The sequence below is a fragment of the Suncus etruscus genome, chromosome 16 (assembly GCF_024139225.1).
Source record: "Suncus etruscus isolate mSunEtr1 chromosome 16, mSunEtr1.pri.cur, whole genome shotgun sequence".
NCBI classification, from domain to species: domain Eukaryota; kingdom Metazoa; phylum Chordata; class Mammalia; order Eulipotyphla; family Soricidae; genus Suncus; species Suncus etruscus.
Genome location: NC_064863.1, coordinates 79126485 through 79150431, shown reverse-complemented (window position 1 = coordinate 79150431; position 23947 = coordinate 79126485). Strand labels below are relative to the sequence as shown.

Genomic DNA, 23947 nt, shown 5'->3' with positions numbered 1-23947 from the left:
CTGACAGTAACATGCTCATTAATTTCTCAGAAAATCTGGTCTGGTTTGGTACCTTCTTTGCTGAAAAAAACACTGTGGTGAATCTTTTCAGGACGAAGGGAAGCACAATTCCTATGCAACATGACAGGCAGTAAAATACTTACTCTTATAGGTTTGGACTTTCTTTTTTTGTTCATATGTGTACACATTTTTTTATTTTAATTATGACAACAAAGATGCAAAGAAAGAGGACAGGGTAAAGTTACAGTGGAAGCCCAATCACCCATAAACAGAATTCTCGGTAGTCCCATCGATGATATCCCAGCCTTGAACTTTCAGCCAAAGAACATTAAGGAAAACAAAACTGAACCCATGTACTTTGTCCCTCAAATCCCCAGTTGTAGTACATACTATTTCTTAGCAGCACACAATATAATCTAACGACATTAGACTTATGTAACTCCTTGAACATTGAGGGCAAAGTACATTTCTCTAGTTCCATGCACATGCTTACTAGTTTAAGTTAACCTCAAAAGTTTTGGGCCCGGAGAGTTTAAGTTAACCTCAAAAGTTTTGGGCCCGGAGAGATAGCACAGTGGCGTTTGCCTTGTAAGCAGCCGATCCAGGACCAAAGGTGGTTGGTTCGAATCCCGGTGTCCCATATGGTCCCCCGTGCCTGCCAGGAGCTATTTCTGAGCAGACAGCCAGGAGTAACCCCTGAGCAATGCCGGGTGTGGCCCAAAAAACCAAAAAAAAAAAAAAAGTTTTAGTGGGTTGTTTTTCTTAAGGATTGGAGTCAAGGGAACATAGTAAAAAACGGTATTAAAGTGGCATTTGTTTGCATAGGCCCACCAAAACATAAGGGACATGGAAAGACAAATTATGGTCTAAATACATGGAGACCCTACCCCTGAAGTTTCCTGGCACAGGACTATAGCATTCTCATTATAGGAATACTCAGAATAATGCTTGAAAAGATGAGTAACTCCTGTGTCTTGTGTCTCAACAGAACAAATAATTTGTTTTACCATTACCTTTTAAAAAATATTGGAACTCCTTTCCATAATCTTCATTGATTTTTTCTTCTAGGGAGGAGTGTGCTTTCTTTACATCATTCACTGCCAAGGAAATATTGTCAATCTTCTTCTGCACAAGGGACAGTTTTATTGCTTGTTGGTTCATCTGGTCAGTGATTTTTTTGGTCACTGCTGCATATAGAAGATATGATAGTAAAAAATATACATGATGAAAGTACTACATGTAAGGGTTCAAAGATTTAAAAAAATCATGGTCGCATTTCATATTTGAAAAAGCACATATTACATACAGAACAAATTTTAATATGTTTTTCTGTGTATATGCATGGATTTTTTAGTAAGAAAATAATATTTTTCATTTTGAAACATCTCCCAGAATCTTTAGTCTTTTTGTTGTTTAATCTCAAATAGTTACAGATACCCTCAACAAATAAAACCAGTGGCCATAAAACCAAGATAATTTACTTGAAGACACAGAGCTAAGAAGACTTTGCTTTGAAATATGATGCTTTAGCTCAAACACGTTAAGTGCATATATTGTATAAATAGCCACAGTTATATACATTCTGAGAATGTATTCCTTCCTGAGTTTTTTCTTTTCTTTCTTTCTTTTTTTTTTTTGTTTGTTTGTTTTTTTTTTGCTTGTGATCAAAAGTGCTTAGCATTCCTTCTGATTTTGTGCTAATGTATCACCTCTGGCAGAGCTGAGGAACCATATTTTGTCCAGGGTCATATAAGGCAAGCACTTTCCTTTACTTTTAATAAGAGATAAAGAGATTCACTTAACTTTTAATTACTTCCCATGACAATAATTTTTGTGCCTAAAATATGCAACTTCATAATTCTGAGAATTTTGAGAAATTTACAATACTGAATTCAAGTCCTTCCTTAGAATAGTTAGAATACAGTTGCTAAGACAGTCACCTGCATTGTAAAAGAGATCCCTTATATCACATTTCTTAATTGGCTTGCCTTGATTTAAATGGTTTCTCCCAACATGTAGCCCCAAGAGTTTGAAAAGTACATGAGTGTGTCCTCAGATATTTGACAGCCAAAGACTTCTCGTTTGGATTCTTGTCAGAAACAATGTTGGCAATCACTGGGCTAGGGAGGATAGTAATTATGATCTGTGACCTGGCTCATCGCAGTCTTCCCGCCTCTGCTTCTGTTCTGCTGTCCCTTGGCCAGTGGCTGCGTCACTCTCCGCCTGGGCACTGTGTAACAGCTGACGGCGTTCCTGGGCTAGACAGAGCAAAAGAAAATGCAGTGAAGCACCCTCGCTCTCCCCTCAGTTCTCAGTAATCACGTGATGACATTCATTTCCCTGGGCACTGAAGCGTGATGCTTTGCAATGATGGCAGAGTAAGCTGCTCCAGCCACATCCGCAAGGCACACTGCTACTACGTTGATATTTAAAGGACTGGCTTCTAATGCTGTTTGGAAAAAATTATTGGGCTTTTTAGTAAGTGAAAATGAATGGTAATTTGGTGGAACTGACTGAACAAACTAGGGGACTTAAATTGCCTGAATGAATGAGAGATCTTAAAATCAGCTGTGTAAAGAGCAATTTCTGCTTTGCAATTGAATTATCACAAGAATTGCTTGTCTAAAAACAAAATTTAGGGGGTCTATTGGAATAGGGGGAAATACCTACAGTATCCTCCTGAAATAACATATTTTTGAGTTGTAAAATCATTTAAACGAGTAGTTCCCAGATTTTAAAGAAATGCAGAGGTTCAAAGTGGAATAAAATGAGAGTATACGACAGTCACCAATGCATAACAGCCTTGAATTTCAGGAAAATGGAAAATCTTATAAAAAAAATCAATATAACCCCAACATTTACTGTGCCAGGGCAGGAGGAAAAAAAAAGCACAAAGCATTGTTTACTTATTATATATTATTTTGTACCTTCATTTATTATTATTACTATTATTTTTACTTACATAACTATTTTTTGGTCGATTTCTCTGTGTAGGTGTGGTTATTGAAGCTGTTGTCCCCAGATATTCCTAGTATTTTTTCTCCTTTTTTCTTTTCTTTCTTTATGGGCTAAGTCATGTTTCTTATATCAAGACCATGGCGGTTTTTGCTTTTTTTTGTTTTTGTTTTTGTTTTTGTTTTGTTTTGTTTGTTTTTGTTTTTGTTTTTGTTTTGTGCATGTGTGGTGCTTACCATTATTGTTGGAGTCTTCACTGGATAATGGACACTTTTTTTTTTTGTACTGATGGAATGTTTCATTTTCTTTTTTCTCCATCGCCCCCCAAATCGATGATGAGAGCCTCTAGAAGGACTCTGCCCACTTTTGGAGTATTAGACTTTTACCCCAGTTTACTACTTTTCTCTTCTTCAGACCAAACCACGCAAACTTAACTAACTAGGCCTACCTCCCAGTCAGAGGGGGAAATTAGGGAGACACCTAGACCAATCAGATGCAAGACTACTATGTGGTAGGATAGGTACATAAGGGACCACATATTCTAGCAGCCCTGGGGGTGAGGGAAGTGGATATGGGAGATAGGACAAAAACGGAGGTGAAGGGAAGACAATTTGGTGATGGTAATCCCCCCCTGATGTTATGTAAATATTTAACTAAAATATTATTGTCATCATGTAAACCACTATGATCAAAATAAAAATTATAAAAAAAAAATCAATATAGTCTGTTAAATTTCACTTCTCATTTTCTATCAACCAAGTGATATTTTAAATGACAATAAAATGCTATTGGGCGAAAACAATTTGGAGAGAACATTTATTAAAGTATGAAACATATTAAATAGCAATATCTATAATTTGAAGATTTCAAGTGAATAAATTAATCCATTGAAGTCCCCATGTCAGATGTGAGCAAACAAGAGTTAAGTCATTGACTGTGTTTCAGTCCATAAGCCGAAGAAATGCAGCGCTAACACATATGATTATATTCCCAAAGACACATGTGGTTCTGATAACACTAACATTTGTCTAACCCATAGAAAATGTATTTGGAATTAATTTGACTTAATTTCTATTGTATCTTAGAATTTTGCTTGCTCTTCTTCAGAGCTTTATGCTAAATGAATAAATTCCTACACATGCTGAAGATTTTCTTATAGTTTAGTTTTGATGATTTCTTTCACCACTTCATAGAAGGTTCTGTGTAACTGTTGATTTTATTTGAAGGTTTTAGGGGAAAAGCTGGTTAAATTGCTCATTTTTATAAGCACTAGTAAAAGGTTCTGATAACTTAAGTAAATAAAATAATTAAATCTATTCAAAAAATGCATATTTTATCAACTTTCTTGCTTTAAAATGTACTAAAACATTTTTTGTGACAGCTGAAGCATTAATCTCCAAATCAACAACTGGAGTGAATTAGCGGTCTTATACCAGGGTCCCTGCAGAATGTGGGAGCTATAAAAAAATACAATTTGTGGTGCTTTTCCTTGACTACTCAATTTTATTTTGGGAGCTACACCTGGAAGTACACAGGGGACAATATGCAGTGATGAGAACTGAATCAGGTCAGCTACAGTTAAAGCAGCACCTTAATCTCTGTACCATTCTTCTGGCCCACATGGTGTTACTAATTTAAGACACTTGATGCAATAATCTATGTGTGTGTTTTTTTTTTTACAAGATCCTCAATTACAATTCACATCACAAAGAGAGAACCAATGGACTCTTTCTGAGCAACTCCCATTTCACCATCTTCCCCATTTCTCGAAGAGTTGGAAAACATATAGAGCTGGTATATTTACAAACACTGTTACACTGTACGTTAGTAGATTGTTGGTATAGTAAAAACACACTATTACTTTGTGACATATAGAGTTGCATGATAGTAGCACAAAGCAATTTAAATTTCCTTTACTATAATAAGCTTTACATATATGCTAAAACATATATGAAAAACATATGTTTATCACTTTTGGGCAAGATAAAAGCATTGATAAAAATCAGAAGCAACTGTAAACTTAGAAACACTGGAATAGTTTATTTTACCCTACCTTGAAACTTAAATATGTATAAATCTAATGGAGAAGTTACTAAAAGAGGTTGAAGCAATCCCCTAATTAAATCAATCTCATAGGGTATTATTAGGTTGGTATTATTCATATCTAAAGAAAGCACACACCAATAATTTAAAAAATTGACTCTGAGGACTTTGAGGGAAATTTCTTCTATGCCTGTCTGCCTGTGCTTCTGTATCCCTGAAGGTTTCCTCAGAGGCCTAGGGAGCGCTCCCCCCCAAAAAACTGCATTTTGAAGCTGCCCAGTAAATACATTCTGGCTGCGGGGGTCGCTGAGGTCGCTGGCCTGTGGAGGCTCCGCCCTGCTGTGCCTTTGTTCACTCTGAGGACTGTCAACTAGAGGCAGCAGAAGAGCACAGCTGCTTTGCTTCGCAGCCGCGCACTCTTTCTAACCATTGAACCCCAACACAACACGCAGGAAAAACCACACTACAAGCGTGACAATGGGGAAACCTCGCAGGCAAACACCATCCACAGAGAATGAAGATGAAAGCTCAGATGACCTAAGAAATTCCAACCACCTGATTAACCTCTCAGACAAGGAGTTTAGAATAGAAATATGGAAGATGTTCGTAGAACTCAAAAAAAAAAAAAAAAGCATAGATCATGGCCGGGAAGGTGGCGCTAGAGGTACGGTGTCTGCCTTGCAAGCGCTAGCATAGGACGGACTGCAGTTCGATCCCCCAGCGTCACATATGGTCCCCCCAAGCCAGGGGCGATTTCTGAGTGCATAGCCAGGAGTAACCTCTGAGCGTCAAATGGGTGTGCCCCCCCCAAAAAAAAAGCATAGATTGATCTGAACAGAACACAAAGACAGAAATCAGAAAACTCCAAACTGAAATAACAGATCTGAAGAACACGGTTGCTCAATTGAAAACCTCAATGGATAGCCTCGCCAATAGGGTATCAGCAGCTGAGGAGACAATTGAAGTACTGGAAGATGTGATGCAGAAAAACTCAACACAACAGAAGGAATTGGAAAAGAACCTTAAGAGAAATGAACAGGCAATGGAAAAAGTACTCAAGGAATGCAAACAGATGAAAATAGATGTCTTTGATAAACTCAACAGAAACAATATAAGAATCATTGGAGTCCCAGAAGCCCAAGAAGGAGATCTCCAGGAAGAATCAACTGTCAAAGACATCATCAAAGAGATACTCCCAGAGTTAAAGACTACATGCAATCAAATCCTGCATGCCTGAAGAGCACCAGCTAAAAGAGACCCAAAGAAAAACACCCCAAGACACATCCTCATTACAATGACAAATCCCATAGATAGAGATAGAATACTGAAAGAAGCAAGATCACAAAGGGAAATTACATTCAAAGGAGGATCCCTAAGACTTACAGCAGACATGTCACAAGAAACTCTCAAGGCCAGAAGACAATGGTGGGATATTGTGACAAAACTGAATGAAATGAATGCCTCACCGAGAATATTGCACCCAGCCCGGCTCACATTCAGGTTTGAAGGAAGAATACATAGCTTCATGGATAAACAACAGCTCAGAAACTTCACAAATGGGAGGCAAACAAGAGAAAACAGAGATTAACAGATGGGAATATATTAAGCTGAGAAGCTTCTGCACCTCAAAAGAAATAGTGCCCAGGATACAAAAATTATCCACCGAGTGGGAGAAACTATTCACCCAACACCCATCAGACAAGGGGCTAATCTCCAAAATATACACAGCACTGACAGAACTTTACAAGAAAAAAATCATCTAATCCCATCAAAAAATGGGGAGAAGAAATGAACAAACACTTTGATAAAAAAAAAAAAAAAGAAATACAAATGGCCAAAAGGCACATGAAAATGCTCCTTGTCACTAATCATCAGGGAGATGCAAATCAAAACAACAATGAGATACCACCTCACACCACAGAGATTGGTGCACATCACAAAGAATAAGAGCAATCAGTGCTGGCAAATCAAAACAACGATGAGGTACCACCTTACACTCCAGAGATTGGCACACATCACAGAGAATGAGAACAAGTAGTGTTGGCAGGGATGTGGAGAGAAAGGAACTCTTATCCACTGCTGGTGGAAATGCCGTCTAGTCCAACCTCAATGGAAAGCAATATGGAGATTCCTCCAAAATCTGGAAATTGAGCTCCCATTCGACCCAGCTATTTCACTCCTAGGGATATACCCTAAGAACACAAGAATACAATAAAAAAAAAAAAACCTTCCTCACACCTATATTTATTGCAGCACTATTCACAATAGCCAGGCTCTGGAAACAACCAAGATGCCCTTCAACAGATGAATGGCTAAAGAAACTGTGGTATATATACACAATGGAATATTACGCAATTGTCAGGAGAGATGAAGTCATGAAATTTTCCTATACATGAATGTACATAGAATCTATCGTGCTGAGTGAAATAAGTCAGAGGGGGAGAGAGAGACACAGAATACTCTCACTCATCTATGGGTTTTAAGAAAAATAAATGTCATTTTTTGCAACAATCCTCAGAGACAATGAGAGGAGGGCTGGAACTTCCAGCTCACTTCATGAAGCTCACCACAAAGAGTAGTGAGTGCAGGTATAGAAATAACTACACAGAGAACTACCACAATCATGTGAATGAATGAGGGAACTGGAAAGCCTATCTGGAGTACAGGTGGGGGTGTGGTGGGATGGAGGGAGATTTGGGACATTGGTGGTGGGAATGTTGCACTGGTGAAGGGGGTGTTTTTTACATGACTTAAACCTAATCACAATCATATATGTTATCAAGATGTTTAAATAAAGGGAAAAAATAAAAATATGAAAAGAAAAAGAAAGAAGAAAGAAAGAAAGAAAGAAAGAAAGAAAGAAAGAAAGAAAGAAAGAAAGAAAGAAAGAAAGAAAGAAAGAAAGAAAGAAAGAAAGAAAGAAAGAAAGAAAGAAAGAAAGAAAGAAAGAAAGAAAGAAAGAAAGAAAGATAGAAAGAAAGAAGGGAGGGAGGGAGGGAGGGAAGGAGGGAGGGAGGGAGGGAGGGAGGGAGAGAGAGAGAGAGAGAAGGAAGAAAGAAAGAAAGAAAGAAAGAAAGAAAGAAAGAAAGAAAGAAAGAAAGAAAGAAAGAAAGAAAGAAAGAAAGAAAGAAAGAAAGAAAGAAAGAAAGAAAGAAAGAAAGAAAGAAAGAAAGAAAGAAAGAAAGAAAGAAAGAAAGAAAGAAAGAAAGAAAGAAAGAAAAATTCTTGAAATACTCGTTTAACAAATACAGCAGTTTATGCTCTTTGCCTAGTTCTATTTCTGACTGCAATTCAATTCTTTTTACTTTATTCCACTTTATTGCAGAGGATTTAATCTGTGGAGGATTCCCAGAGCATCTCTGACAGTGGAGTCAGTTACTCTCCTGTGATAAGTTTCCTCTTTGACCGATGTTTTTTTTTTATTTTTACCATTTAACAATCTCTCTGTCTTCTCAAATGTATTCTCTACCACCAGGACTGCCACATGCTCTGTTTTCCAGGTAATCTTGCTTTGCAATTTAGCAAATACCTTTGCTTTATTTCCTAAGGTACAAATTTCTATTCCTTTATCCTGGTCTTTTGGAAATCTAGGGTGCCAGAACTAAAAGACATTTAAGTTTAAAGCTTTTAAATATTTGCACTTTAGTTTTCTTTTAAAATGCAATATATTAAATGTTGTATCCTGTCATACATACCCCGCCCCATTTTCTTACTACAATTAGTCTTTTCCCTTAATATTGGTAACTGATATCAGTAGATCAAGTTGCAAGAGCAAGTAGATTAGCTCAGGCTATCAAAAGCAGGAGTCGGGCTCCTTTCTTTCTTTCTTACTTCAATTGACAGGTACCATTTGTGTTTTTTACTCCCAAGGTTTGTAAAATCACCAACAGCAGCTCTTCCTGTGTAGCTTTAGAAGGTGGTTTTCCAGAGGATCTTATGATTGTAAAGGAATTAGCAATTTCAGACACTCAACACAAATATATTGATATTTAGTAGTTCTATCAAAAAAAAAGTTTGATACAGGGCTAATATGATCGTCAAGTGGTTAAGGCACTCGCCTTGCCTGCCAACAACCTGATCTCTGGCACCCCAAGCATCCAAGTACCACCAGGAGTGATTCTTGAGTGCAGATCTGGGAGTAACCCCCTGTGCACTGCCAACTATGGCCCAAAAACCAAAATAGAAAAAAAAAGTTTGGTGCTTTCCAAGGACTTAAGGTAATTTCTAATTTGACTTAAAATTAAACTGTCATAATTATTCTTTTTTAACAATAATTCTCTTTTTTCCTTCAATTTTGAGGCCGCATTATATAGCCTTTTTTAACATGTAGAATCTAAATTGAATAAGTATTTTGAAAATAGATTTGTGAAGGAAGTTTTTCTTTAGTCTTCATTAATACAATTTGATTTGAAAAATCCTTATGCTATGAGAGCAAATCACAATTTCCTTGGTCTATTTCAGAACAGTTTAGAGACATCTACTGGAAAAGCATATTATTGCAGATTTTATAAAACACTTCAGAAATATGTGCAATTGATATTTCTAAAAATGTCTTGGATTCTATATAATAAATTAGTTATCTTTTAAAGATAAAATTCTATGACCTTCAAAAAGCATTAACAACTGTAAAAATGTCCATTTGTTATCGAAGTAAATTTTAATTTACAAATTTCTTCTATTTATACTTTGTTTTGTTTCTGGGCTCAGGGTGTTCCAGGTTTCCTCCTGGTGGTTCTTGGGGGACCATAAAGGATGCCAGGATTGAACCCTGGTCAGCTACTTGTAAGGCAAGCATCCTATCTGCTGCCCTATCTCTCTGGTTCTTTATACTTTTAAAATGGTGGCTTCCATCCTGTCTCTATATGAGCTCATTAGCTCTGTGCTACAGATCCTAAAATCTGTGAACTTCTCGGCCTCTTAGATGACCTTGCGATACCCTCATGATTTTAATTCTGATATCGTTATAGGAAAAGACAAAATAGTAAGTAAATTATTCCTACCGACCAAGAGCCAGACTTTAGCAAACTGATGACCAGGATGAGGGCAATGTTACATTGGTAGTAAATTATTGAATGCCAGAAATAACTATTTATGAATAATTCTGTAAACCACATCTCTAAAATAAAGGCCATTTAATTTTTAAAAATAAATAAAATGGTGGTTTCTGCCCATCACTCTTTTGTTTGCATTCTCTCTCTTCATACTGTTAGGAAGGGCTATAGTGTGTTTTATAATCTATGCATAGATCTATTAATTTCTTATATATTTAAAAGAGATTATTCCTAATATCCCTAAATAAAATCATTGTTATATTATCATACTTCTCTTATGATAAAAATCTGTTGTAAGGAAACCAGTAGAAAGCAGAGGTATTCAAGTATCACATTATCTGAATATCCTATGAATAAAATTATCTTCTGATGTGGTGGAGGGTAGTATTGAAGTTGTCATCCTGGCAACTATAAAATCAGGTAATTCTAAACCTTGTAAGGTTTAAAGAATTAATCAAACATACAGATGATTCCTGCCATATTTGGGGGTATTGTCACATGAGACTGTATAACGTGATTTAATAGGAAACTTGACAATTTTCTCTTTATAAAAGATAAAAGACTAGTGCACAGTGAAAAGTGTGATTTAGAAAAGATGGAAAAGAAAGTTGGTATGGATATGAAGTAGAAGAGAAAAAATGTGCAAAATGCTCCACCCCAGTCCTACGCCAAAAATATGAGAGCTCAAACAATAAAGAATAAATCAGGAACAAAGGGACACACTGGCTATCGATACCATCAGTGTAACAATTGCACTAATAAAAATGCATTAGCTTTATGTTGTACTATAATAAAAGTAATAAGTAAGATGGTCAGAACATTATAGGGAACAACAATACTTTTCTTTTTAATTAGAGCTATATTGAATTTGAACACATAACAGCTGGTACAAGGAGTGTGTTACTGATGAAAGAGCACCCGAAAATTATTCCTTCCAACAATGTCATAAAAAGGACATTTTTACAGTAGTTTAACAAAAGACAAGTTAATAATGGCTGGTTCTAATTGCAATATTTTGACAGAAGCAATAACCATTCAGGATCAGTTTTGTTAATAAAGGGTCAAGATACTGATTCATAAATCTAAAATCAAAGATATCCAGTTTCCTTCCAAATAGAACACGATTAGAGCATTAAAGAATAAAAGCCAAACTATTTGAACTCCACTTATTTCATATAATACACTAGAAAAAGGAAGTAATTTTCACAGTAAATATTCAAGGCCATTAACTATTCATTGTTTCTTATATGTATAATAATAATGGAATTTGCTTTTCTACCTTTTATATATATATCTAGTCAAGTCCGGTGATCAATAATCAATCAGTGGGTAAAAAGGTCAAAATATCAGACCACAGTCATAATCATCAGCTGGAATTCATAACGTTCTTTGACATACACTTTGCCCCTGAGACTTCTACATTAAGTCCCTTCTGTGGAATTGTGAGTCTAATAACATTTTTAATTTATGGAAAGTAGGTAATTAAATATTTTTAAGAATTATAAAATTAATCTTCCTAAGATAGGCTTTTTATACAAAAAGATGAGTAAATTATAAATAAAATATAAAAACTAATCTTACACTTGAGATAAATATTATTTTAAATACTATCAGAGCTTCTATATCCTATAAAGACTAGGAATATATATATATATATATATATATATATATATATATATATATATATATATATATATATATATATATATATATATATAAACTGTTGGTTATATCTGTGTACCTCATGAAAATCAGAAGTGCTTTGGAAAAAAGATCATACTTACATTTTTAGAAATATGTGAATTTCTTTGTTATAAATATTTTTAGTATAAATATTTTGTTTCATTATTACTACACATTATGTTATAGTTTAAAATATATGAAATTTTTATAACATCTCTGAAATTTAGGCCCAACTCAAAGCAGATAATAGTATAGATTCATAGTGTGTAAGATGAAGAAACCATATATAATTTTCCTAACTAAGCCATCAGGTTCCTGGAGGTTTGGTAGTACAATTTTCTTTTTCTTAATGTGAATCATAATGGTTTTCTCCACACTTACATTAATTTTTAATAACATTCTCTTTTGCTGATGATTGAATTTCCCACTACTACTAAGAGACTTGTAATATTTATTCATTTAAAATGTATGCTGATGACATATCTTATTTTTCAAAGGAAACCTGTTTAAAGCTAAAAGAAAATAATAGTAGCATGGATGTTAGGACACAGCAGTTCACATGAGTTTAATCAGAATTGTCACTAGAAAACCTTTAAAATCTCAGTTCAAATGATGGTTTCATTAGAATATTTTTAAAAAGCAGAATTATGCATGTTCCATTTATATATTCTTTAAAGTTGAATTTCATTCATAGGCATAATATTTCAAATAATTGAATTGTAGAAAATCCAGACTGCAGTCTCCATTTAAGAAAGGTTATTTTTAATCATCATATAAAATTAAGGTTTTGTCACCTAAATAACACATATTTCTATTAAAAAAGCATTAGAGCAAATAAGACAATAGTTGTGTCTGTTTTCTCATATAAAACCAATAAAAAGTGAAAGAAATCAAAGGATAATTTATATTAGATTTTAAGGACCTATAATAACAAATCAGAACCTTTCAAAAGGTTAACTGTCCCAATAGTTAGGCTGCATGTCAATTAGCCTTACTTCAAAAGGTACCAAGCATTTTTTTCTTCTCTGAAAACAATTGCTTTTTTACAAGTTTTGTGCTTTTGATTGCTGTTATGACATTAATTAAAATATACCTTTTATCTGACAGTTTGTGCCACTGAATCCAGGACAACACTTCCATTCCAATGAGGTAACGATTTTATGTTGCATCTTATAGACAGGATTTGATAACTTCAGAGATCTAAAGAAGAAAGAGAGAGTAGATTTTTGTCTCACATTAAATTAAAGTACTTGGGAAAATGCATGAACTATAACAAGCATTTAGTAAGTATTTTCTGTTATGATGATGATGATTAATTTATATGATGGTCAAACTTTTATTTCTTTAAATATATTACAAAAATTAGGTATTTTATATTTTGTAATTTTACCATTATTACATTTTCTAGTGATATTGTAGTTTTTCTCTTTATAATGCATTCCATAAGCCGATATTAAAAGGTGGTTTAATCACAACATTAAAATAGTTTATAAAGGTATGTTTTTGTTCTTTCTTAGCATTTTCTTATATCCTTATACTGATTTTTCTAGACCTGCTTTTTTTTAAATCAATATCAAAGAACTTAAATCATATATCAGTCATCTAACTGAAATGAATATAATCTCTATTCTTTTCTTTAATTCTTCTTTCTTTCTTTCTTTCTTTCTTTCTTTCTTTCTTTCTTTCTTTCTTTCTTTCTTTCTTTCCTTTCTTTCTTTCTTTCTTTCCTTTCTTTCTTTCTTTCTTTCTTTCTTCTTTCTTTCTTTCTTTCTTTCTTTCTTTCTTTCTTTCTTTCTTTCTTTCTTTCTTTCTTTCTTTCTTTCTTTCTTTCTTTCTTTCTTTCTTTCTTTCTTTCTTTCTTTCTTTCTTTCTTTCTTTCTTTCTTTCTTTCTTTCTTTCTTTCTTTCTTTCTTTCTTTCTTTCTTTCTTTCTTTCTTTCTTTCTTCTTTCTTTTTCTTTTGTGTCACACCCCCGCAGCACTTAGGGGCTACTCCTGGCTCTATGCTCAGAAATCACTCCTGGCAGTCTCAGGGGACCATATGGGAGGCCGGGACTTGAACCACCACCTTCTGCATGCAAGGTAAATGCCTTACCTCCATGCTATCTCTCCGGCCCCATCTCTATCCTTTTCAATCTGCCTTTGTTCATCTCTCAAGTTTTAAAATAATATTATATATTATTCACATAGTATTTCTCTGAGAAAGAGAAACGAAAGAGGAAAAGTGGGAAAGGGAGGGAGATATTTGAAGAAAATACTATTTTAGAGGGCAAATAATAGAAGGTAAATAAAAAAACTAAACTCTTAGTGTAACACTCAGAAAACGTAGTGCATATGCTAGATTCAGACTAGTCATATTCTGTAAGTAATAAAACATTAAAACATATTATTTTTATGTCTGGGACTTTAATTTTTTTGTTTTCTTTGGGGGCTTCACTTGGTTCAGGGGTTACTCCTGGTTCTGCACTTAACAATTACTTCTCCTGGCAATACTCTTGGGACTGTTAGGAATGCTGGGGATAGAATCTGGGTTGGCCACATGCAAGGCAAATGCCCTACTAGCTATACTATTGCTCCATCTCCCATGCCCATCACTTTGAAACTTAGCTAATATTAGTCAAACGGTGTATGAAATGAGTATGTAATTATCTTGTTTAGTCCTCACAGTCAGTCCATAATAATTGTGCCAAGTTGTTGATTAGGAGCAAAGAACAGAAAGATGAAAACACTAGGACACAAAAAAGTCATGGAGACAATACTTTAATATATGTTATGTGGGTTAGTCTCCCCCTTTTTTATCTTAGAATCTGTCATGTATACTTAAATAGAGAAAATAGTAATTGCTTTCACAACTAAAATAGTTTATTATAGAAGAAAGATGTATCATCATAGGCTGGACTTAAAAATATTTGAGTTTTAGGGGCCGGTGAGGTGGTGCTAGGCTGCCTTGCAAGCGCTAGCCAAGGAAAGACCGCAGTTCGATCCCCTGGTGTCCCATATGGTCCCCCCAAGTCAGGGGTAGTTTCTGAGCATTTAGCCAGGAGTAACCCCTGAGCATCAAATGGGTGTGGCCCCCAAAACAAAAAAATTTTTGAGTTTTAACTGCTGCTTTACTTGATTTAATGCAAAATGTATGAGGTTATTCCTTCATTTTAAAAATAACCGATAAGGTTCCTTCCAAGTCTAAAGTAGCCTAAACATTAATATATGCTCATTCAAGTCCATTATTTTTTAGTAAATGACTCTGTTTAATGAAATACCATCTCTACCCAAAACCTAAATCTAAGCTGATTTTCTTATATATGTAAATGTGGCTCTTACACTAGATAAAAATAAAATATGACATACTAATTAAATACCGAGAAAATGATTGGGTGAAGATGCAAGAGATGTAAATAAAAGATATATTTCTGATTTGTTTAAAAAGAACAAAAGCTCATCTTGAATTCAAATGTTCAATACTTTAAGGGTTACTAAGAAAATTTCATTACTAAAAATTAAAAATGCATTTTTCGTTCTTTGTAGGCAAGAAAATTATAACAATGGGAATAAATGATGAAAGAAGAAATGGAGCTCAGATCTCATAAATCCCTGGGCTGTACTTAGCTCCCTCTACTATGAACATTAGTTATCCCTCAGAGGTCTACACAACACCTTAATTTTATGCATCCTTATTGCATAGTGCTCCAGACTGTTAATATAGCAGTTTCACTACCTTGCATTTATTTGTATGATAATACATACTATTAATACCATGTCCAGAATAACAATTTTACTTTTTATATCAACTTCTTCTGAACCATCTGATGACCTTCTTTAACTGTATGAATTCAGAGAATTTATCAATTAGTCATATAGTCTAGGATAGGGCAATTACAGAGAATTACAAAAATATAAACTGTATAAAGCAAGTAATTAAAATAGATGTTAGAAAGAAAACTTCACTTAACTGCTTTACCATACCTAATTGTAATTAGAGACTTTTTCTATTATGGACTTTACTCTGTGCTATGACATGCCGTATGTCCACGACAGAGAAGTCATTAGTAAAGCTTTAAAACTGTGTATAAATGTCACATGAATTAAAGAAGAGAATGACAGATTAGGCTGTAGGATAGCAGTAATTATAGTAATAATAATAATAATAATAATAATAAAATCAAGCTAAAGGTCAACATTTATTGAAGATTCACATAGTCCCAAGCACCAAGCTAAGTAGATTACTGCATTATTACATGTTCTAAAATCTACCATGTATATTATTAGTATTGTTAGTGTCTGCATTTAACTTACTGAAGATCACTCACCTAAGTTAATAGGATGATCTTTCTCTGACCTTTACATAAACCTGTACCGGGGGTGATTAATTTACTATATCATAGGTCATACATGATTCTAGTAAAAGAAGTGACTACTTTTATATATTTCATATATAATTGTATCTGTATTAATAATGAATTCATACAAAGCATTTATGAGATATAATCAATATCAGATCTATTTTACACATGAGAAAAAAGAAGTGACTATTCTTAAGAAATATGTATACCTTTGAGAACAGGATCCACAGGGTCTTATCCCACTTGGGATGTAAGTGGCTTGGTGGTCCAGTATCACTGTGGGAGATAATCTAGTATGTACATAAGCACACCAGTTCCTATGGAAGAAACAAAGTCAGAAAAAAATAAAGATGAAGAGTCATTTTCATTAAAGTCATTCCACAACCTTTTCTGTCAGAGTCGTTAACATTTGCTTTGTAATATTTAGACTTCTAAGGACCAAATGTTCTCTAAGTAAATCTAACTCAGTGATTTATGAAGCTAAAGCAGAGAAATAGAAAACATACAATTTATTGTAAATAAGTCTTTTGAATAAAAAGTTGAAAAATTTAGTGCCACAAAGAAGATCCAATTCTATAAAGAGCCTTTTTTTCATGACACCCCATTGAAACAAGATGGAATTTGAGTCAAAAATGCATTAAACAAAGAACTGGGAAACCAAGAACTAAAGAACAAAGTACTGGAGAACCAATAAAAACAAAAGATTCAGAATGATAGGATCACAATAAAAGGACATTAAAATTTTTATTACCCATATAAATTCATTGGTTATATCAAGGATGATAGAGAATAACTCACTTCAACGAACACAGTTTGAAACAAACTTGTTTCAAACTTTGTATCAAACATTGTTTGATAACACAAACAATGGCAAATGATTATAGAAGGATATAGAGTATGATACAATAGGAAGAAATTTACCTATTATATGGCCTAGTATTTGAAAAAGAGAGGTGAACGTGGGGAACAATTGTGCTAGCATTACAGGGGGTAAAGGAGGGAGATGTGGGATGCATGCTGGAAACAGGGGTGGAGAGAGGACAACACTGGTGGTGGGAATGCCCCTCATTCGTTGTCACTATGTACCTTAAATATTACTGTGAGAGATTTGTAATTCACTTTGGCCACAATAAAAAATTTTTTTAAAGAATACCAATTTGGGGGGTAGGAGCAGTGGCACAAGTGGTAGGGCATTTGCCTTGCATGCACTAACCTAGGACTGACTGCTGTTCGATCCCCGGCATCCCATATGGTTCTCTAAGCCAAGAGTAATTTCTAAACACATAGTCAGGAGTAACCCATGAGTGTCACTGGTGTGGCTCAAAACCAAAAAAATCAAAACAAAAAACAAAAAACCAATTTTCTAAAAGGGGGTGTTCTGTATTTTTATATGTAACTAAAACCCAACTAAAAAATGCTTGTAATTATGGTGCTTAAATAAAGATATTTATTTTAAAAAAGAAAAATAGAAAAAGAGAGGTGAGTGGTAGATGAATAATTAATGAATAGATAAATATTATTTGTGAAACAAGTTAGATTCATGTATTAAAATCCTAAACAGCCTAACAATTTCACAGCTATCATAACTGAGTAGGCAAATAAAGCAAAACTTCAGATTGTTTATGGTCAAGCAACTTTTGATCTAGTGTAAATCAGAACTATCCACAGCTAAATAACACCTGAGTGACTCATAATTGTCATATACTTCTAATGAAATATATTCATTAAGGGGATGTCAAAGATGTACGCAGTATTTCAAAACCAAATTCTTTCTTCAAATTAAATTTTAAAATTTGTCTTGGTAGAAAGGTGACAGACAGTATAAAGGTCAATGGGTCATACCAGGCAAGCTTTTTCCTTAAATCAAGAAATCCCTTAGGCCTTTCCAGACTGATTATGGTGGATGGAAGGCAGTTACCTTCAAGTGTTCCTTTTTTCACATGGCTATATCCTATAAATAGCACTTTGAATTTGGAATTCTAACTCTGCTTGTGCCACAATATGTACTGAAAATAAAGCACCTATTGATTATTTAGATATTGCAAGTTAGTAGTTTTGTTCTAGAGAAAAGACAGATCTATTTAATTATTGATGAGCAAGATCCTAGTTCCTGGAATTGACAAAATAAGGGAGTAAATGAATTCAAATTCGGTGCAGGAAAGATAGTACGGCAGGTAGGGTATTAGTCTTGCAGACAGTTGGACTAGGTTCAATCTTCTGAACTGCATAGAAGTAATATATAGAAGTAGCTACAGACTGGCAGAAGTAATTCCTGAGCATAGAGTCAGGAGTAAACCCTGAGGATATGGGCCCAAAACCAAAGAAGGAGAGGGCAGAATTAATTTTAATTTATAGAACTTGAGGACAATGAAGGAAAGAAAGTATAAATAAACAATTTTTTTGGTGACACACTATGGTGTATAATGTTTATATCTGGCTCTATGCTCAAGGGATCAAAAGCTGTGCCAAATACCGGTCAGCTGTGTGCAATCAAATGAGCACCTTGTCCCAGTACTTACTCTCAGGTCCTCTTTTTGTTCATTTGGTTGTTTGGAGGCCTCACCTGGTGGTGCTAAGTGTTTACTCCTGGCTCAGTGCTCAGAAATCTCTCCTATTAGGCTCAGCGGAACCATAAGGGATGCTAAAGATGTAACCCTGGTCAACTGTACATAAGGCAAACATCTTATCTGCCATGATATTTGTTGGGTTACCAGGCTCTTGATAATCTATCATTGAACTGACACAAGAATACGAAAACAACAGATCCTGTGAATGCTCACTGAAATTCAGAATAAACCATCTAAAATCTTAGCATTAACTAGAAAATTCAATGCAATTTTCTCTCAGACAAAAAGATTTCATGCCTGTCAGGAAACCTGACAAACTGAAAAGTTTTAGGACTATATTTTTATTATTTTTAATTGATATGAACTTAGGTTCTTAGGTATTCATAGAGGAACAAGAGGAAAATGAAACAAAATAAAGCTCTCTTGCTCTCTCTCTACCTCCTTTCCTTTCTTGTCTTTATTTTTTTAAAACCACACAGATAATTTTCAGGGGTTACTCCTGGCTCTGTTCAAGAATCTCTCCTGGTAGGGTTCGTGGGTCATATAGAGTGACAGGGATCAAACCCAAGTCAGCCACGTGAAAGGCAAGCACCATTCCTGCTTGCCTCTCTCAGTCCCTAGTCTTTTTCTTAGAGGGTAAATGAAGAGAATGTATCTGTATTTGTAGTTGTTATTTTTGTTGTTGTTGTTGTTAAGTTAAGTTGGAAGGTGAAAAAGGCTGGAAGTATCGAATAAGTGAAAGAAAATTATAAAGAAATAATTTAATACATGCTAGAGGTAAATGAGTGCTAATGGTAACTTTCCTTCTTTCAGATGTGAACTCTAGGAAATATTACTGTTTGCCTTCTCCATTGTGTATACAAGCCATACAACAAAAATAATATTACTGAATTACTATGTCACTGAATGAGCTAACATAATATATATTATGTTATGTGCTCTTGCTGATGATTACGTGATCTGTAGAGTTAAGTTGGGAGTTTTTTTCTTTTTCTTTTTTTCTTGTTTATTCAAGAATAAACAAGTTCTTTTGGGTGGGGTGTTAAACCGTGCTTGGTGGTGCTCAGGTCTCACTCTTTACTTTTGACTTTGTGCTCAAATATCATTCTTCATAGTGCTCAGAGTACCATATGTGGTCTTGGAAATCAAACTGGACTTGGCTGTGTGCAGGGCAATAAGTCTTATGCCTTGTAGTATTTCTCTGTTCCTAACTTATTTATTTGTGTCACCCTATTCAAATACACACATAGGCTGACATGTGTGTGAGTGTGTGTTTGTATAGGATGGGACAAATAAATAAGTTAGATAAGTTCTGGATACAAAATATCCAGAGACAGGACAATGCAAACTATTTCTATTCCAGTAGATGTCAGACTTTACCAATGTCCTAACCACAAAGCTGATTTGTAAGGATGATGAACAGGTCAGGAGAGAAGAGGCAAAGGAGCAAAAGAGAACAACAAGTTTAACTAACAAAATACACTTAACAGAACCTATATATATTTAATGGTTAAGAGGAAGAAGATGAAACTGCATGAGATAGAAAGGACTTAGATGACGAACTAGGAAAAAATACATCCAGATCTTACTCTAGGGCAGAGAGTTCCCTCTGGAAATTTATAAACTAGAAAAGTGAACTAACTGGTCATTCTAATTTTTCCATTTTCAATATTTGACTATTTCTTCTGAAGGACTATAAATTGAGGTTGAGTTGTTTGTTTCTGAATCAAAGCCATTTAGAATTTAAATATTTATTCTGATGTTTACTCAGTAGGTGGCCTTGGTTAAGTTACTTAATCTTACTGTAAAGATATAAGAGGGAGGGTAGCTAAAAGTGTTAGGCCCATTTATTCAGCATCTCATGATTCCCGAGAACCACTAGTTGTAGCACCTCTAAACTACAAGAGCAATTCCATAATGTCAGAGGGTGAAATGTGGGGGCGGGCAACACACTACCAGCCTTAGTCATCATTCATAAATCTGTGACTGCGGGAGACCTTAGGATCCTTGGTGTACCTAGGAGACCCACTTTTACCTTAAAAAGTGCTACAATCTATGAGTTATGAAAATGATTAAGTAGTTAAGATATATGTTTAATTAAATATATATGTGTGTGTGTGTTCGTTGTAGTATAATGGCAGCACCAAGAATTAGTCCCATAAAGTATTCATTATTCACTTTTGTAAAATAAAGAGACAATATATTTTTTAAAAAACATTCTTTTGAATTTATTAAGGCTTCTTTGCATTGGCAGTAGATTTATAAGACTTAAATTTTCTCTAACATCATTTTCAAATGCATGGCATGTGAATAAGAAGTCTAAACTTTATGGGAAGATTTACCAAAAGAGGATTTCAAGCTCTCCAAAATATCAATTTGAAGAATATCTATGTTCAGTTGTATCTAAAATTAAGTTGAGGCTGGAGAGATAGCACAGTGGTAAGGTATGCGTGCAGCCGACCCAGGGTGAACCCGGGTTCAATTCCCAGCATCCCATATGGTCCCTCAAGCCTGCCAAGAGCGATTTCTGAGTGCAGAGGCAGGAATAACTCCTGAACATCGCTGAGTGTGACCCAACCCCTCCCAAATTAACTTAATATTTGATAATTTGTGGATAAGTTTCCAGTTCTGTCAGATACACTGGTGCTTAATTTTAAGTAGCATTATTTGTAAACAAACATTATTCTTATTATCAAAGTTTCACCTATATCCAGATTTAACATAATGTTGGCACAAAATAAGGGAACAATAAACTACCAGCAAATAATTTTACTACGTTTCCCAAACTTGAAAATGAGGTACTCTAAGAAACCAATAATATGCTTTATATATGCTATATAAAATATAAGTGACATTTTGATTTGAATTGTCTTCTTGTTTTCATTATACATCCTATTCTATTAAAAATCTTTGACAAAGAAATGTCTAAACATTTCACATAATTTCTTAAGTCCCCAGAGTTCCATGTAACTGGTTTTAAAAATTAAATGACAAACACCAACAAATTCTGATTAATAGAATTATCATTTAAGTGACTTAGAGTCAATAACTGATATTGGTCATTATTTTAAAGCAAAAATATTTTATTTCTGAACATGAGGAGAATTGATCTAAATACTAAAATATCCATTGTAGACAAAAATTTACCAGTCTTAAGGTAAACATATTTTATCTGTAGTACTTTTATAGAAAATTGGAATTATTTCAAATACTACCTATCTTGGTAGAATTCTTCTTCTTCTTCTAATTTTTATTAGAATTATTATTCTAATTATTAAAAGATTATTTTATAGGCTGTTAGCTTAAGTCAGAATTTTTATATATTAAAATATTCTACTAAAGTAAAATAGAGTTATAGGAATTAAAATACACTAAAATGAACCTCCATACTTGCATTATCTTAGTCAATAATAATAACACAATGACTTACATTGAGAAAAATGCACTAATACTACAAGTTAATTATTTTATATAGTTGGTAAGGTACCTAGCTCAGTTAAGCTCTTAACGTATTACTTGACATCATATAATTATTGTACCATCAGCAAAAACATGGTTTTATAGAACTAAGCTGCCACTATTCTGAATATACAAAAAAAAATCTAAACATTAAAAGAGCAAAGAACTGGCTTGAAGTTTTCACAGATGCTTTTAATATACTTTGTTTTGTAAGTTTTTTAAAATACTTTTTAAAGTGCTGCTTTACTATTTGCGTTCAGCAATTATTCTTTACTTACGAATAGAATTTTCTTGAACTTTCCATTAAGATCAATTAAAGAGTTTTCATTCATCATCACATTCATGATCATAGCATAACCCAATGTAACAGTACTATAAAATTCTATTTGTTCACTATCGATTCTGTGGGGTGCCTAAAATGTAAACATATTCTATTTATCTGAATTTAGCATTTCAACTCCACAAAGTTGATGTACTTACTGGTATTTCTTATACTAATGTTTATTTGATATACATGGAAGCTAAGAAGCTTCTTCAGGTTTGGAGAGCTCAATTGCTTTGCTCAAAGTCATTGAGTTAAAAAGTACCAATGGCTGGATTCCAACCCAGCTCTGGTTGATGAGTTCTTTGTAAATGTAGTTTCTTCAACATCAGAGGGTCCACCTTAAAAATATGTCCAAGACCCAATGATATTAGTATGTTTCTCCTTTTCACACTCACTTTTCAACTATCGATATAGTTATGCACACAACTAATTTACTCTTGAGTTGAATTAACTCAACAATTTCTTTGGTGATATATCACTTATTATTGATTCTCTCCAGTAAAGCACCCTGTAAGTGACTGTGACTATTGCAATTAAAATAAAGTTACTACCTTTTATTTGTTCGTTTTTTTTTTCTATTAAATAAGGCAACACTTAATTCTATAACTGGAGTGTAATTCAATGTCATTTTGAACATGAAATTATTTTCTGAAAGTAAGCTAGTTTAACTATCCAATCGAGGGAAAAGAGAAAATAATGTTTCTTACTTTCCTCTAGTTGTTTCAAAACTTGATTTTTGAGAGTTGGTTCTTTGGCTTCTAGGATTGTCACCTCTACTGAGGTACATATCCCGTGTGGCTCGATGTTCCAGACTTCCAGTTGAGCTGAGTGGGATTGCCTGTTGATTTGAGTTTTTGGCAAAACTCTGAAGGAATTTCAATGTAGAATTAGAAAGGACAAATGACTCTTCTCTGGATTTGGGTTTGAACTGGATGCTAGATTTGCTCAGAGGTGCAAGAGTCTGCATCTTTAACACCTCTTCTGTTTTCTCCTTGGTAGGGGCTTGGATTCTCCTCATCTCAGGAAGTTCTTCAATCTCTGAGGGAAGTAATGTTGATGTTAGAAGACTGTTTTCAGAAGATCTTGTCTTAGGAGTTGTCTCAAGTGTCATGATTGGAGTGGTTGGCATCCTTTGGAGACTCTGTGCTTGATTTAGGGCATAAGAAGTTGAGGTCATGTTCTTCTGGAAATTTTTCTCTTTAGTTGTAGAAGTTCTTGTAAGCGTAGTATTGGTAAGTCCCACAGCTCCACTCCATAAACTAGATAGCAAAACAAATAACTTTGCCTCCTTCATCATTGTAGTTTGAAGTAAGGTAGATTGTATAAATTTCTTCTCACCCTTTTGGCAGTTGCTTCCACACTGACTCACTAAGAAAGAACTTAACCAATTTGAGATGTGTAGAGGAAACAGGTTTCTGTGTTTTGGACTGGACTCAGGAAGTTTGATTTCCTGTTTCTGTAGGTTTTGTGTGATCTATGACCTCTCATAGGATGGATTTATGGAAGCAGTGAGGGTTTCTGTCAGA

General features: G+C 34.3%; 1 protein-coding gene across 1 annotated transcript in view; it reads right to left on the bottom strand.

Moving 5' to 3' along the window:
• The window catches only part of MMRN1 (multimerin 1), a 44137-nt gene extending 20422 nt beyond the window's left edge, over nucleotides 1-23715 (bottom strand). The window contains exons 1-5 of the mRNA XM_049790091.1: nucleotides 23129-23715; nucleotides 16280-16387; nucleotides 12826-12932; nucleotides 2151-2258; nucleotides 1014-1187 (exon numbers count right to left, since the gene is read on the bottom strand). Of these exons, the coding sequence (XP_049646048.1) occupies nucleotides 1014-1187; nucleotides 2151-2258; nucleotides 12826-12932; nucleotides 16280-16387; nucleotides 23129-23715 (1084 nt within the window). The remainder of the gene's footprint in view (nucleotides 1-1013; nucleotides 1188-2150; nucleotides 2259-12825; nucleotides 12933-16279; nucleotides 16388-23128) is intronic.
• Between the last annotated feature and the right edge of the window lie 232 nt (nucleotides 23716-23947).